Source organism: Mustela putorius, unplaced genomic scaffold (assembly GCF_011764305.1).
Source record: "Mustela putorius furo isolate JIRA1106 unplaced genomic scaffold, ASM1176430v1.1 tig00000430_pilon_pilon_pilon, whole genome shotgun sequence".
Classification (NCBI taxonomy): Eukaryota; Metazoa; Chordata; class Mammalia; order Carnivora; family Mustelidae; genus Mustela; species Mustela putorius.
Genome location: NW_025421377.1, coordinates 18,593,220 through 18,607,702, shown reverse-complemented (window position 1 = coordinate 18,607,702; position 14,483 = coordinate 18,593,220). Strand labels below are relative to the sequence as shown.

Below are 14,483 nucleotides of genomic sequence, written 5' to 3'. Positions count from 1 at the left end.
GGCCATCTGTATATCTCCAAGTTCCTTATATATTTTGGATACTCACCCGTTATCAGATACATGATTTTCAAATATTTATTTCCATTCCATAGGTTGCCTTTTTTTATTTTAATTCAGACAGTTCATTACTTCTGGCATTGCAGGTAACATGTGCTTCATGTTTGCATCATTTTCTCTTGCTCTCTAAGTCCCCTGGGGATAATGCAGAGGAACCAGGTTGATAGTGCACATACAATAGATCTGACAGATCTGTGTCACAGCTAAGGGATACTGAGCTTAAGAACACACCAATTTTATACAAAGACTGCTGGCAAATCTGAGCAGTTGCTGTCCAGCAGACAGGTCTTATCTTTCATATGTTGCACAGGAATCAAAACTGGCTCCTGGCCTTTAGGGAGTTACTATTTCATCATTTAGGGCTGTTTATTCTGAAAACATCTTTGAAAAGGTATTTCTATTTTTAGTTTGGTTTTTTTTTGGTTTGTTTTTCTTTCTTCCTTCCTGTCTTTTTTAAGATTTTATTTCTTTGTAGGGCGCCTGGGTGGCTCAGTGGGTTAAGCCTCTGCCTTCGACTCAGGTCATGATCCCAGGGTTCTGAGATCGAGCCCTACATCAGGCTCTCTGTTCAGTGGGGAGCCTGCTTCCTCCTCTCTCTCTGCCTGCCTCTCTCCCTACTTGAGATCTCTCTCTCTATCAAATAAATAAACAAAATCTTTAATAAAAAAAAAAAAAAGATCTTATTTCTTTGCAAGAGAGAGAGAGAGCATGAGCCAAGCACTTGGATGGCTCAGTTGTTAAGTGTCTGCCTTGAGCACATGTCATGATCCCAGAGTCCTGGTATCAAGCTTCACATTGGGCTCCCTGCTGAGTGGGAAGTCTGCTTCTCTCTCTCCCATTCCCCCTGCTTGTGTTCCTGCTCTGGCTATCTCTCTCTCTCTGTGAAAGTAATAAATAAAATCTTTAAAAAGAGAGAGAGAGAGAGGGGGCGCCTGGGTGGCTCAGAGGGTTAAGCCTCTGCCTTTGGCTCAGGTCATGATATCAGGGCCCTGGGATCGAGTCCCACATCGGGCTCTCTGCTCAGCAGGGAGCCTGCTTCCTCCTCTCTCTCTCTCTGCCTGCCTCTCTACCTGCTTGTGATCTCTGTCTGTCAAATAAATAAATAAAATCTTTAAAAAAAAATAAAAAGTAAAAAATTTAAAAGAGAGAGCATGAGCCAGGGGATGGGGCAGAGAAGCAGACTCCACACTGGACAGGGAACCCTATATGGGACTCAATCCCAGGACCCTGGGATCATGACCTAAGCTAAAGGCAGCTGCTTAACCAATTGAGCCACCCAGGCACCCTGAAAAGATATTTCTAGATAAAAGTTGTCATATGACATATAGAAATGTCATGAAAAATTGCCTCCTAATAGTGAGTGCAAGAAGCCTGGATCACTAGGAACTTTATAAAACAAATGAAACACCCCTGGTTTGCCTAGTTCTAGATTTCTTCTATACAAGATTATTAGTTTGTACAGTTAACCACTGTTCATTTTTATCTGCCCTTTTTTTTTAAGATTTTATTTATTTATTTGACAGAGAGGGGGGCAATCTGGGGAAACGGGAGAGGGAGAAGTAAGATCCCTACTGAGCAGGGAGCTGGATGTGGGGCTTGATTCCAGGACCCTGGGACCATGACCTGACTCAAAGGCAGATGTCTAACTGACTGAGCCACCCAGACGCCCCTTGTCTGCTTTTCCATTTTGTTGATGGTTTCCTTTGCTATGCAGAAGCTCTTTAGTTTGATGTAGTCCCATTTGTCTACTTTTACTTTTGGTGCCAAATGTGAAAAAACTGTCACCAAGACTGACATCAAGAGGCTTATTACCACCTTTTGTTTTCTTCTAGGAGCTTTACAGTTTCAGGTCTTATATGCAGGTCTTTAATCTATTTTGAGTTAATTATTTTTTAAGATTTTATTTTTAAGTAATCTCTACACCCAGTGTAGGGCTCAAACTTAGAACCCCAAGATCAAGAGTCATTTGCTCTACCAACTAAGCTAGCCAGGAACCCCTTGAGTTAATTTTTGTATAGTGTAAGATAGTGGTCCAATTCTATACTTTTGCTTTGTGATAGCATTTCTGACTAAACTAGCTATAGAACTCTCACAGCATTTAATCTGCCACATAATTTAGCATTGTACTTTCTTACGGTTTTATCTGTTATCCTAATTCAGTTGAGTTAGAAGGCATTATAACGTCTGACTAATGTTATGAGATTGAGAATCTGGTTCCAGAAATTATGTGACAGAGCAAAACAGTTCCCCTGGACCTCCATTTTTCACTTTTAAATTGACAACCACCAAAAATTTAAAAATACCTATCTTGGCAAGAGTGAAACAGCACTCTCCTCATACCTCAGTACTCATAGGAGTATAGAATAGTATAATCCATAACAGAAATATAGTGTAATATTTCAGATTTGCAGACACATTTGTACTCATCTCAAATGATATATTTATAAAGATATTCATTCTGGCATTGTTTATCATAGCCAAAGATTGGAACAACCCAGCTGTTCAGTAATAGAGAACTAGAACATCCGCAGAGTGAAACCCATGTAGCTATTAGAGAACTCTTACTAAGACATGCTGGTTTATTGTGAGAGACTGGAAGGATCAATAAGGTGTACAGATAAAAGTGGTTACCTCATATAGTGTAATGGAGAAATAAGTTGTATTTTTCTTTTTCCCCTATGTTATTATGTAGCTAAATCACAAATAATGGACCTCTGGGGCTTTTTATTACTACTAAAGAGAAAAATACTAAAATGTTTTGTTTTGAATATTTTTCTACAACAGAAATGGAATATCATTTACAATTTGGGACAGATGGACTATACATGGTAAAGAAGACTTCACCCTCTTGGATTTCATTAATGCAGTCAAAGTGAGACATTTATTTACTTAGTTCATCAGTTGGAGGTTTTTATAAATCATATTTAGCAGAAATTTGTCTGCTGTGTTTTTACTGGTTGTAAAACATTGTCACCCAGCCTTTTATATCTGGACATAGCTTTGATTGTTTCTCTTTGGGCATTTACTTTTAGGAGAAGTATGGAATTGAACCAACGATGGTGGTACAGGGAGTCAAAATGCTCTATGTTCCCATAATGCCAGGTCATGCAAAAAGATTGAAGTTAACGTAAGTATTGAACTTTATATCAGAAGATTCACAAGGATTAAAACATAAGGTGGATGCACACTGGGAAATCAAATAGATTGACCTCTGCTAATTTAACCAGTTTGTTAATAGCGCTGTCTCCTAAAAATCAGGATCTTTGTTGATAGCATCAGTGTTACAACCATGAGCAGTAAGTCAGATGATGCATGTTACCTTGTATTAAATAAATAAAAGCTAGGATAAAAATATTTGTCATATGAATCTCTGCATGATAGGTGCTTTAACATATGCACATTTTAACTATGATTATCAATGAGATTAATCCCTTTTAATTACTATAATCCAGGCTTAATGATCTATACTTTAAAAAAAACAAAATTGCTATTACATAAAATAAGGCACTAATTTATCTTATATTATTGTCATTAGGATCCCTGAGTATGTCTTGGATGCATAAATAATGGTATTTCCTATATAGTACATAGATGAGAGTGAAATGTGCAGTCCTGAAGCATACTGATTAGTGGAATTTAAAATTTGTTGCGAGTAATTCACAATAGTGCTTTATAACTTGGCCAGTATTTGGAATCTCCAGCATGATATACTTTGTGAATGGTATTTTTCATTTACCAGATATTTACTAAGTACCCACTAAGTGGCTGGATGAGCTTGGCTTCAGAAAGATCTGGATTCACATGTCCAGCTACTTCTTTTGTCACATTGAGTAGCTTATTGAACTTTTTTGAAACTCAGTTTTCTGTCCACAAATAGGAATGATTGTGCCCATAACTATTGAGCATTAAAATAATAGTAAAGATTAGTAGTATAATTGCAACTGAGAGGTAGCCCATAAATATTAATCCTATTGATATTTTTCATGATACATCTTTATCAAGTAACCTGTACCCTCAAGGAATTCACAGTCTCTTGTGACAAAGGGACATGTTAATCATTAAAATGTAATTGAATAATTAATATAATAAAGGTTTTTACAGACTACCTTAGGCACTATTAACTCAGACCTTCCCTGTAGGTAGATTTCATTTGAGCTGCCTTTGAAAAAGGGTATCAGGCAAAACCAACAGTTTATGCAAAAGCATACAGCTAACAATGAGCACGCATGATCTGTTTGGGAAATCAGTATTTTGGAAGAACTTAAGAATGAGGTGATAAGAATAAATGGTAGAAAGAATAACAAGTTATAAATGGGACGAATTTCTTTGTAAAATGGGAAGAGCTATTATTGAGGTTTAAATAAATCACATAGTTCAGAGCCTGCCATGAGATAGGTACATGGCATATGATATATAACATTATTAGGCAAGAAAGTAAAATCACATTTACATTTTAGAAGGATCTTGGCAGCAGAGTAGATTGGAGGTAGGAGGCAGTGGGCTCAAGGCTAATCTACTAATCTAAGGATATACAGATAATAACTTGATTTAAGGCAGTTTCAATGACAGGGATGCCTGGGTGGCTCAGTCTGTTAAGTATCTGCCTTCAGCTCAGGTCATGATCCCAGGGTTTTGGGATCAAGTCCCACATCAGGCTCCCTGCCCAGCAGAGTCTACTTCTCCCTCCTGCCTACCACTCCCCCTGCTTGTGCCCTCTCTTGCTCGCTCTCTGTCTCTCTCTCTGGCAAATAAAATAAAATCTTAAAAAAAAAAAAAAAAAAAAAAAAAGACCGTATCAGTGACAATAGCAACAGCAAAGTGGTTTTTTAGTGAATGGGATATAAGAGAAAGGTAAAACTTAATGTCTTTCACTGTGATTAGCTTGTATTTGAAGATTTCAATCTAGTTTGCTTTTTACTCTTTACATAGAAATGCTTGAGAAGAATTTATGATGCCTCCACACTTTAGGGAATATGAGGAGTATCTGTTTTTAAAAAACATTGCTTACATTTTGGATTTGTGGGTGGGGATTGTCTTTTAACAAATGGTCTGTATCCTTTACCAATACTATTAGTAGTCTAGACTGATTCACTGTTAGATAAATGAATGTCTTGAGTTTAGAGATTTTAGTAAAGAAAAATTATAATATATGAAAGCAGGTGGATTATTAGATTTAAAAATAAATATAAAGTCTAGGCACACAGGTCTGGAATCTCTGGGCAACATTAAACAGCAAATCTCTCATTTTATAGAATTTACCAAATTATTTGTCGTTGATTATCTTTCTTAGAATGCATAAACTTGTGAAACCTTCTACTGAAAAGAAATATGTGGATCTTACTGTATCATTTGCTCCAGACACTGATGGAGATGAAGATTTGCCTGGACCTCCAGTAAGATACTATTTTAGTCATGACACTGATTAACAGAAGTTGTCGTAAATTTACTCCGGGACTACTTGATTTTGGAAAGATTGCATTTAATTCAGGAATCAATTCATAATACTATGGATTTCTCTCTGATGAAGCTTTAATTTAAGGGAAACATCAGTAGAAAACTACAGTGAAGAATTTTAAAGCATTTTGGAATATAATCTGTACTTATCTAGTGCTTCATATGTAGATATGATCACAAGCAATTTTGAACTGGACTGACGTTTTATAATGCTTAGAAAAAATGTGTGTATTAACATCTCTGGATAAGAAAAAGGAAAAAAGTATGTATCCATCACCAGAAGAGATAAAAGATCAAGAAATTGAAAGTAACAAATGCAACTATCCAAAAAGTTTAATCTTTTGTGAATTTTGTTGTTCACTATTTGAGACCCAATTTTTCTACACAAGTAGTGTTTGGCACCCCGCACCTCTTAAAATTAGGCTTTTGAGTTTAACACCATTGAGAAGAGGAGAGATGGTAGCAGTAAATGAAGAGCAGCCATTTTAAATTGTACATACAGTTACAGTTTACTGTCCTGCTAATTTAACTGGCGTTTGTTAATATCACTATCTCCCAAAAATCAGGATCTCTGTTGATAGCATCAGTGTTGTAACCCATGAGCAGTAGGTCAGATGACACATGTTAACTTGTATTAAATGTTAACAGTATTATATGAACTCTGACAGCCTTCTTAGAGGATCCATGAATGTGAACAGCTAAATGTGGCTAATCATTTGATTCTTCAATATGCCTTCTAATGTAGCTGTTTTATTTATTCGGAACTCTAAACCTGATTGTCATAGTATATAAGACTAAAAGGTTTTGTAAAGGGAGTGTCCTTAGAAGTAGATGAGAACTAGAAATTAAAAGAAATCATTACTAGTTGAGTCTTGATTTTTTTTCTTCCAGCAACCTAATGGATAGAAAAATAAAATTATTTTAAAGGGAAACATTTATTTTATTCTGCATTCCCAGAAAGGGAGTTGACAAAGATAAAAATTTATTTTTTTAGGTCTTTATTGATAGAAACTGTTTTCTGGTAGGAAATATTACAGAAAATTCATACAAATGCTTTCATTAAAATGATGTAAAATGTACTCAACACTGTAAATTTGGTAAAAACAGCAAGTATTTTATTTCTAAGGCTGTCATGCATTCTAAAGCTACTGGCATTTTGTAACCACAGGAAGTCACTTCCTTCTAGCTGCTTTTAGTCTGATCTGTTGAGGCCATTAGTAGGTACTTTGATAAACTCAAGACTAGATTTACATCAGTATTACTCCTGTTTTGGTATCTTTTTATACTCCCTACTTAACTTCCCTTTTATTTCATTTATAAATAGTTGAAATTACTTTGTCAACCAACTGTATTGTTTCATTCTTTTGTAAAAGTATAATCCAATTGGGAAAATTCTATTTGGGATTGGAAGGTGAATTTGTATGAATAAAAAAAAAAAAAAGATACTCTGCATTGGAGGCAAGGATAGATGGACGGGATGAACTTAAAGGAAATGGATACTCTTGAAATAAGTAATGTTTATTCAGGTATAATGTTTAAAATTACTTAAAATTGAATTCAGGAACATCAGGGTTCTCTGTCTTGGAACTCTTGATGCTAGCAATAATAAAAGGACTTTTCTGTAAGAAGCCTTTTCCCCATTTTCACTTTGCTTTGTACAATAGTAACTGATGTTTTCCAGGTACCCATTCAGTAACCCTCAACTATGATCTAATAGCTTGCTTATATTTTATCTAAGTCTCCATACCTTTTCAGAAGTAAATTTGGAACCATGCTATCAGTTCTTATTTATAGTGATCTGTGCTTCAATAGACAAAACCAACAAGGATTAACTTTATTTTGACATTACACCTGAAACCATTTTATCATTGCCTTTTTTTCCCCCAGTAGGTAATGGTAATTGCCATTAATAATCTCTGTTCAGTTCTACTAAGCTTGAAAGCCAGGTGTGAAGTTAATGACGGTTTTTTTTTTCATTATGTTTTATTTCTGTACCATGAGATCACTTTTGGTGAAAATACTAGGTGCAAAAATTATTTGATTTTGTATGGTACCACTGAGTGATTTTTTACTTATTAAAAATAAATTAAGAAATTTGACAGTATCTTTGTAAATCCTATTCCATGGTTGACTCCAGAGATTCCAACTTTGCTGTTCATTTTGTGGGTAATGTTTCTTTGGTGTTTTCTGATTTTCAAGTTTTGCAATCATGCAGATGTAACAGTCACTGAGGATAGAGGAACATTACTTAAAAGTGCTTCTGGAAATTCTGTTAAAACAATTGAAAAATGGTGACTGTGTAAAACCATATATATTTGGAGGAGGGTATTTTTTTTAATTTTATTTTCAGGCTTCACATCCAGTGTGGGGCTTGAACTCAAAACTCTGAGACCAAGAGTCACATGCTATACCGACTGAGCCAACCAGGCACCCTTAAAGTATAATCCTTTTTAGAGTCAAAACTTTGTTGACATTTGTCAGTAATTTCCTCTAAATTGTCCCAAAGCTAGAACTTAGAAATAGATATATGTCTTCATTTTTATTTTTTGTCTATTATAACACTACCTGGTGCTGCCAGTGACAAGGCATAAAAGTCAGCAATGTTTAGAGTCCACTTTTTTAATAATTTATAATTAGTAAAATGAAGACAGAAAATGATTCTTCTGAGATCTTAAGGAGAAATCTTTTTTTTTTTTTTTTAAGATTTTATTTATTTATTTGACAGACAGAGATCACAAGTAGGCAGAGAGAGAGAGAGAGGAAGAAGCAGGCTCTCCACGGCGCATTCAGCCCAATGCGAGGCTCGATCCCAGGAACCTGGGATCATGACCTGAGCTAAAGGCAAAGGCTTTAACCCACTGAGCCACCCAGGCGCCCCAAGGAGAAATCTCTTGACCTAATAGTTCAATTTTAATGAACAAAAATTAAAATGACAAAAATTCATTGTGATTGTAAGTAAATAATCATTTTATATACAGTCAGTAGGTATGGGTTTAACTATTTTATTTTCAACAAATCCAAACCGAAGTGAGGAAGTTGAAATAATGGGGATTAGAGTAATTAATAGGTAATTTTTAGTGTTCTTTTTTATCTTGCCATCTCTTAACTTTGTTTTTTTAACTTGAGAAATATATATATACAAGAGTATATAGAATATAAATACACAGTTTAAGAATTAATTTTAAAGTAAGGGTTGTATAACCACCTGTCAAATTAATAGAACATTGGCAGCAGCCCAGAAATGTACCTTGTAGTCCCTTCTCAGTCGCCACCAGCTTCCCTACATATATTCTCTAACTTTTGTGATAATTCTTTGTTTTTATTTATAATGTTAACCACCTGTCATGTACTTTACTAATATAGTTTACTTTTTGTTGGTTTCTGAACTTGATGTAAATGGAATCAGACTGTATTTTTGTGTGTGTGTGTGTGTGCCTGCTGCTTTCTTCAACATGAGAATCATCTGTATTGCTCATAGTCACACTTTATCCATCATTATATAGTTTACTTTTACATTAATATACCACAACTTATTTATTCATTGTATTGACTATGGGATGTTTTTATTTTGGGGCAATCACAGTTCTTCATTGAACATATTGTATGTATTTCCTAATGCAACTGAGGTAATATACCTAGGAATGGAATTACTTGGTCGTAGGTATTCACATCTTTAATTTTACTGGACAATAACAGAGAACTGCCTTAGCTTTAGAGATAGCCTGTATGTCCACACCTTGCTTGACACTGGTTTTAACAGATTTTTTTTTTTTAATTCTGTGAATCTGGTGCACATGCAGTTGTATGTCATTGAAGTTTTACTCTGTATTTCCCTAACTGCAAGATACTGAGTGAAATTGAGCACCTTTTTCTAAGTTTTTTGGCCACTTATACTTTATTTTTTTTGCAAAGTGTCTTCTCAGTTGTTTTTCCCCTTTTTCTATTGTGTTAGTCTTTAGTCTTTTTCCTCGTTGCTTTATAAATCATGTTTTTAGTTAGCTATACATTTCCAAATACCTTCTCCCGTTCTGACTTCCCCTTTCCCCTCTTTATGATGTTCTTTGCTAAAAAGAGTTTCTCAATAGTTAGGTGCTAAAAGAGGTATCACTCTTGTTTTAAGGTTAGTGTATTTTGTGAGTTGCCTAAAATATTGTACTCTATCCAAGGTCATGAATGTACTTACCTATATATTGTCTTCTAAAGGCGTTAGCTTTGCCTTTCACATTTTCAGTTTTCAGTTCATGAATTAATTTTGTGTATGCTTGGAAGTGCCTCACCACTATTTATTAAATTATGAAATATGTCCTTTTACTGAAGTATGTTCTTTTTTGCATTGCCACTCTTCTACATTACCGCCAAAGTCATATATCTATTTATGTTTTTATCTCTGAATTTTTGTTTCTTTTTCCTATCCCTGTACTAGTCTGGTATTTTCATCACTGTAACTGATGTATTGTTTTTTATATTGGGCAGAACAAGTCCTCCCAACTTACTGTTCTATAAGAGTATCTTGGTTATTCTTAGCCCATTGTGTTTTCAGTTCTCCAGTTTCTAATTAAAAATATGCAAATTTTGTCACTCTTGCAGTTTCCAGTTATCTTGCTAAAATTTTTAATCTTTTATTTACCTGGACATGAAAAGCATTATTTTATTATGTGTGTTTAATCCCAAATCTGGAACTCTCCTGTGGGCCTCTTTTTATTTTTCTTTTGTTTGGGCTAATCATTATCTTACATTATTTCTAAACATAGAGTTTAGATTTTAGGTGTTCTTTTTAACCCAGTCTGATGAACTCTACCTTTTAACTGAAACACCTAGGCCATGTACATTTAATGTAATTGCTGATGTATTTAGGTTTAGTTCTGACATTTTATTTTATGGGATTTGGTTTGATTTTCTTGGTTTTCTTTTGTTTTTTGTTTTGTTTGTGTTTGTTTTTGTTTAGCCAGTTTTATGATTCTTTGTCTCTATTTTCTGGCCTTTTAAAAAATTTTTTTATAGTTTTTTTTTTGTTCCATATGCACCGATTACTAATATTACATCTTAACTCTAGATACCCTTTCATATTCTGGAACTTTGCAAACTGCATTTCTGTTTTGCCATTTGGCTTCCTTTATGTTCCATAAATAGATGGCACTAAGAGGAGGACTGGGAAGCTGGCACAAGGGAAAAGAGATTTTTACCCTTGCCATTTGCTTCCTGACATTGTCAGCATCACCTCAATAGAGGCTTTTTCTCTATAGAGGTTCTTTTTCTCAATAGAGGTTCTTGGGCTCTAGCTTTTCTCTGGCACTCAGCAGGGTATCTCTTCTAGGTTTCCAGGTTCTGATAAGGTCACCCTCTTCCCTTTAATAGCTGTGTCCCTTGCTGCTATTTTCCCAAACCTGTTTAACCAATTCTTTATGTTAAACTCTTTCTTAATATACATGATATGGTTTCTCTTTTCCTAAGCTATACACATTTTTTTTCTCTTTTCTAGTTCAGTGCCTTTTGTCTTTTGACGATTACCCTGTATTACAGTTTGCACATTCGGGTTAAACCAGATGAAATTTTAATTATTATCTTTACTTTGGTGATGACAGTTTTCAAAAGTGGCCACAACAATATTTCCAGTCTCACATGCTCTTCTAGAATCTTGCAACCTCCTCAAACCCTCATAAGAGACCGTCGTCTATTTTCACTCTCCTTTGAACCTGAACAAGAATTTATGATTGCCCTAACTAATACAACCAAATGCCTCATACGTAAGTACAATTTTTCAGGTTAGGTCACAGAAGGCTATATGGCTTCTGCTTTGCGCTCTCCCTCATGGAAAGCTCACCCTTGGATTCTAGACCTCATGTCACAAGGAAGCCTAAAGTAACCCACATGAAGAAACTGAGGTCCCCAACCTGCAGCCAACATCAGGTGTCTAACATGATTAAGCACGTTCAGCTGATTCCAACTCCCAAGCTTAATGGAGCATAGACAGACCATCCTTTCTGTCCTGCCAAATTCTTGACCCACAGAATCCATGAGCATGCATGGTTTATGTTAGTAAATTTGGGGGATTATTTGTTACACAGTTGTTGTTATAATAACTACTCTAATTCCTAGTTTGGCTAGGAATGATCATGTATTTTATTTCTGTTACTACTTTAATTTTGTTTTCATTTACATAAATGTCTTTTAATTGTGTTATTTTGTTTATGAAGTCAATGTTTGTATTTACCCATATACATATTTCACCTTCTTTGCTCTTTATTCTTCTTTTGTATCTCAGGCTTACCATCTGGGCTGAATTTCTTCCTACCTGAAATGCTTTAGAATTTCACTTCGTGGAAGTACACTGGTTGCATACTTGCTTATGATTTCTTTGTCTGAAAATAAATTTGCCCTCATTCTGCAAAGATACTTTTGCTGAATGTAAAATTTTAATTTGGCTTTCATTATCTTTCACTGGAGATATTTATCTATTCTATTTAAACTTCCCCTGTTGCTATTGAGTCAATCATCAGGCAAATTAAACATTGCAGCTTTAAAAGAAATACCTATCTGCTTTCATTTTACAAAGTTTAATTATTATATGTCTAGATATGGATTTCTTTTATCAATCTTGTTTGGGATTTATTCAGCTCTTTGAATCTAGATTTGGGTTTTTGTTAATTCTAAGAAAGTCTCGATACTTCTCCTTCGTATATTGCCTCTTTAACCATTCTCTTCTGTGGGGAATTCTCATTAAACACAGAGGACTTGGGGCACCTTAGTGGCCCAGTGGGTTAAGCCTCTGCCTTCAGTGCAGGCATGATCTCAGGGTCCTGGGATCGAGCCCCACATCGGGCTCTCTGCTCAGTGGAGAGCCTGCTCCCCCTCTCTCTCTGCCTGCTTTTGATACCTCTCTCTCTCTCTCTCTCCCTTTCTCTGTTAAATAAATAAATAAAATATTTTTAAAAACACAAGAGGACTTATTCTGCCTTCTGTGTTTAAAACCCTCTTTTCTGAATTGGCCAGTTCTTTTTGTCTCTTCATGCTTTATTTCTGCATCATTTCTTCTGCCCATATTCTAGTTTACTTCATCTATTTTTTTATGTTACGGCCATCTGTTTTGCATTTTTAATTTTGGCTGTATTTTTCAGTCCTTGAAGTTCTGTTTAGTTCTTAAAAAAAAAAAAAAAAAAAACCTGCTAGATTACCTTTTATAGTTTTCTATCTCCTGCAGAACTTTTCTAATGTCTATTATTTAAACTGTAGGGGCATCTTATGGTCTTTGTCTGCCAGTTTCAATTTCTGCAGTTTTTGTGGCTCTTTTTCTGTTGTTTGTCCCAGCTCACTTTGTTGGTGGTCCTCTTTTAGATTCTCTCCTTGGCCAGACCCTCAAGTGTTTCTGTGTCCCTCATCCATTCTTTTTCACTTTATTGCTGTGAACGACATTGCCTCATCATCTTCAGGAGTCTGTTTTTTTTAAGTATTCTATATTAAGCCCTTTATTCTCATAAAATGCAAGAATTTACCCTTAATATTTTAAGATTGTTGCAGTTTGGAGTTCTTCAGTCTCTTATTTATCAATATTTGGACTTAATCGTAAGGCCCTTTAGAATATAAGACAGATTTGATAGATCTTTTGTAATCTTTGCATCAGTGAGTCACTTGATATCACAGTAGATTTTAAAGAAATAGTTCACATACTTGATGTATAGAACAGACTTTTTTGTATATGATAAAAAGGCAGATTTCTGGATCAATAATCCCCAAAAATGAACTCTCTAAGTCTGAGAGAGGCTTAGAATTCTGCATACTTCCAGGCATCCTATACAATTCATTAAGTTGGTTTGCTAGGACTGCTACAATACCACAGACTAAGTGGCTTAAACAACAGAAATTTATTTCTCATGAATTTTGGAGGCTAAGCCTGATAAAGATGTCAATAGAGTTGATTTTTTTTTTTTTTTGAGGCTGCATTAGCTTGTACATGGTCATCTTCTCCCTCTGTCTCACATTGTCTTCTGTGTATGTGTGTCCTGATTTCCTCTTCCTTTCAAGACCTATCTGTATAAATTATTGGAGCTGAGAGGACCTTAGGAGTCTATCCTAACTCAATTTTTTTCAGATGAATCAAAGAAGCCAAATAAAACAACCAAATAATTAGAACCAGGAGTAGAATATAAGCCATACCTTTTGACTCTTACTTGATTGCAAAAGTGATTCTCAAATTTGATGACCATCAAAATCAATTTAGAAGCTTGTTTTTCAAGAAAAAAATTAATGAAAATATATTTAATTCAGTAGATGTAGTGTGGGTCTAAGGAATTAGTATTTTTAAAGAATTCTGTGTGATTAAAGTCAGTCTGCTATTGTGTTGTACTTGTGAAATGGGTGATCACATACCCTTTTACCATCTTTGTAGATTTAATGTTTTTACAGAAGTATGGATTGATTTTAAGCTAGCGAAATGACAGCATCAGGGAAAACATGTAAATCGATCATTTTTATTTATTTCCAGTAAGAGGCATAGTTTTTCAGTTAGAAAAGAGCTTCTAGTACATTTAATGTCTCTGATTTCTAACTAGATATTATAATGATTTATATTTGATAAGTTCATCAAATCAGATGTCACCAAAAGCTACTGAGGCTTTTTTGGCATTGCTAGAATTTAGGAGAATCTGCTATGGAAAATTGTGTAGAGGGAAATGCATTTAACTGAAGCCTAAGAAAAAAAAATTCATTTAGAAAGGACCATATGTTTCCAACTTCTATCATTACATAAAATGTACGTATCTGTGAGTTACCCTCACAGCCATATTCTGTGGTTTCCCCTATTGATTAGACTAATCAAGATAAATAATATCAATAATTCAGATAATGAAATTAAACAATGTTTAATTTTGCTGTTGAGGTAAGCAACTTGATCAGAAAAATAGAGGTAATTTTCTTTACCAGCAAGATCTTCCTTTTAAAAAATAAGCTATCAAGATACTTAAAGCTAGTTTTCCTAT

General features: G+C 34.8%; 1 protein-coding gene across 3 annotated transcripts in view; it reads left to right on the top strand.

Moving 5' to 3' along the window:
* UBA6 (ubiquitin like modifier activating enzyme 6) overlaps positions 1–7,615 on the top strand; it is an 84,376-nt gene extending 76,761 nt beyond the window's left edge. For all 3 annotated transcript variants that reach the window (XM_004764305.3, XM_013062358.2, XM_013062359.2), the window contains 3 exons: positions 2,842–2,929; positions 3,090–3,184; positions 5,348–7,615. In XM_004764305.3, the coding sequence (XP_004764362.1) occupies positions 2,842–2,929; positions 3,090–3,184; positions 5,348–5,483 (319 nt within the window). In that variant the 3' untranslated portion in view covers positions 5,484–7,615. The remainder of the gene's footprint in view (positions 1–2,841; positions 2,930–3,089; positions 3,185–5,347) is intronic.
* Positions 7,616–14,483: the final 6,868 nt, after the last annotated feature.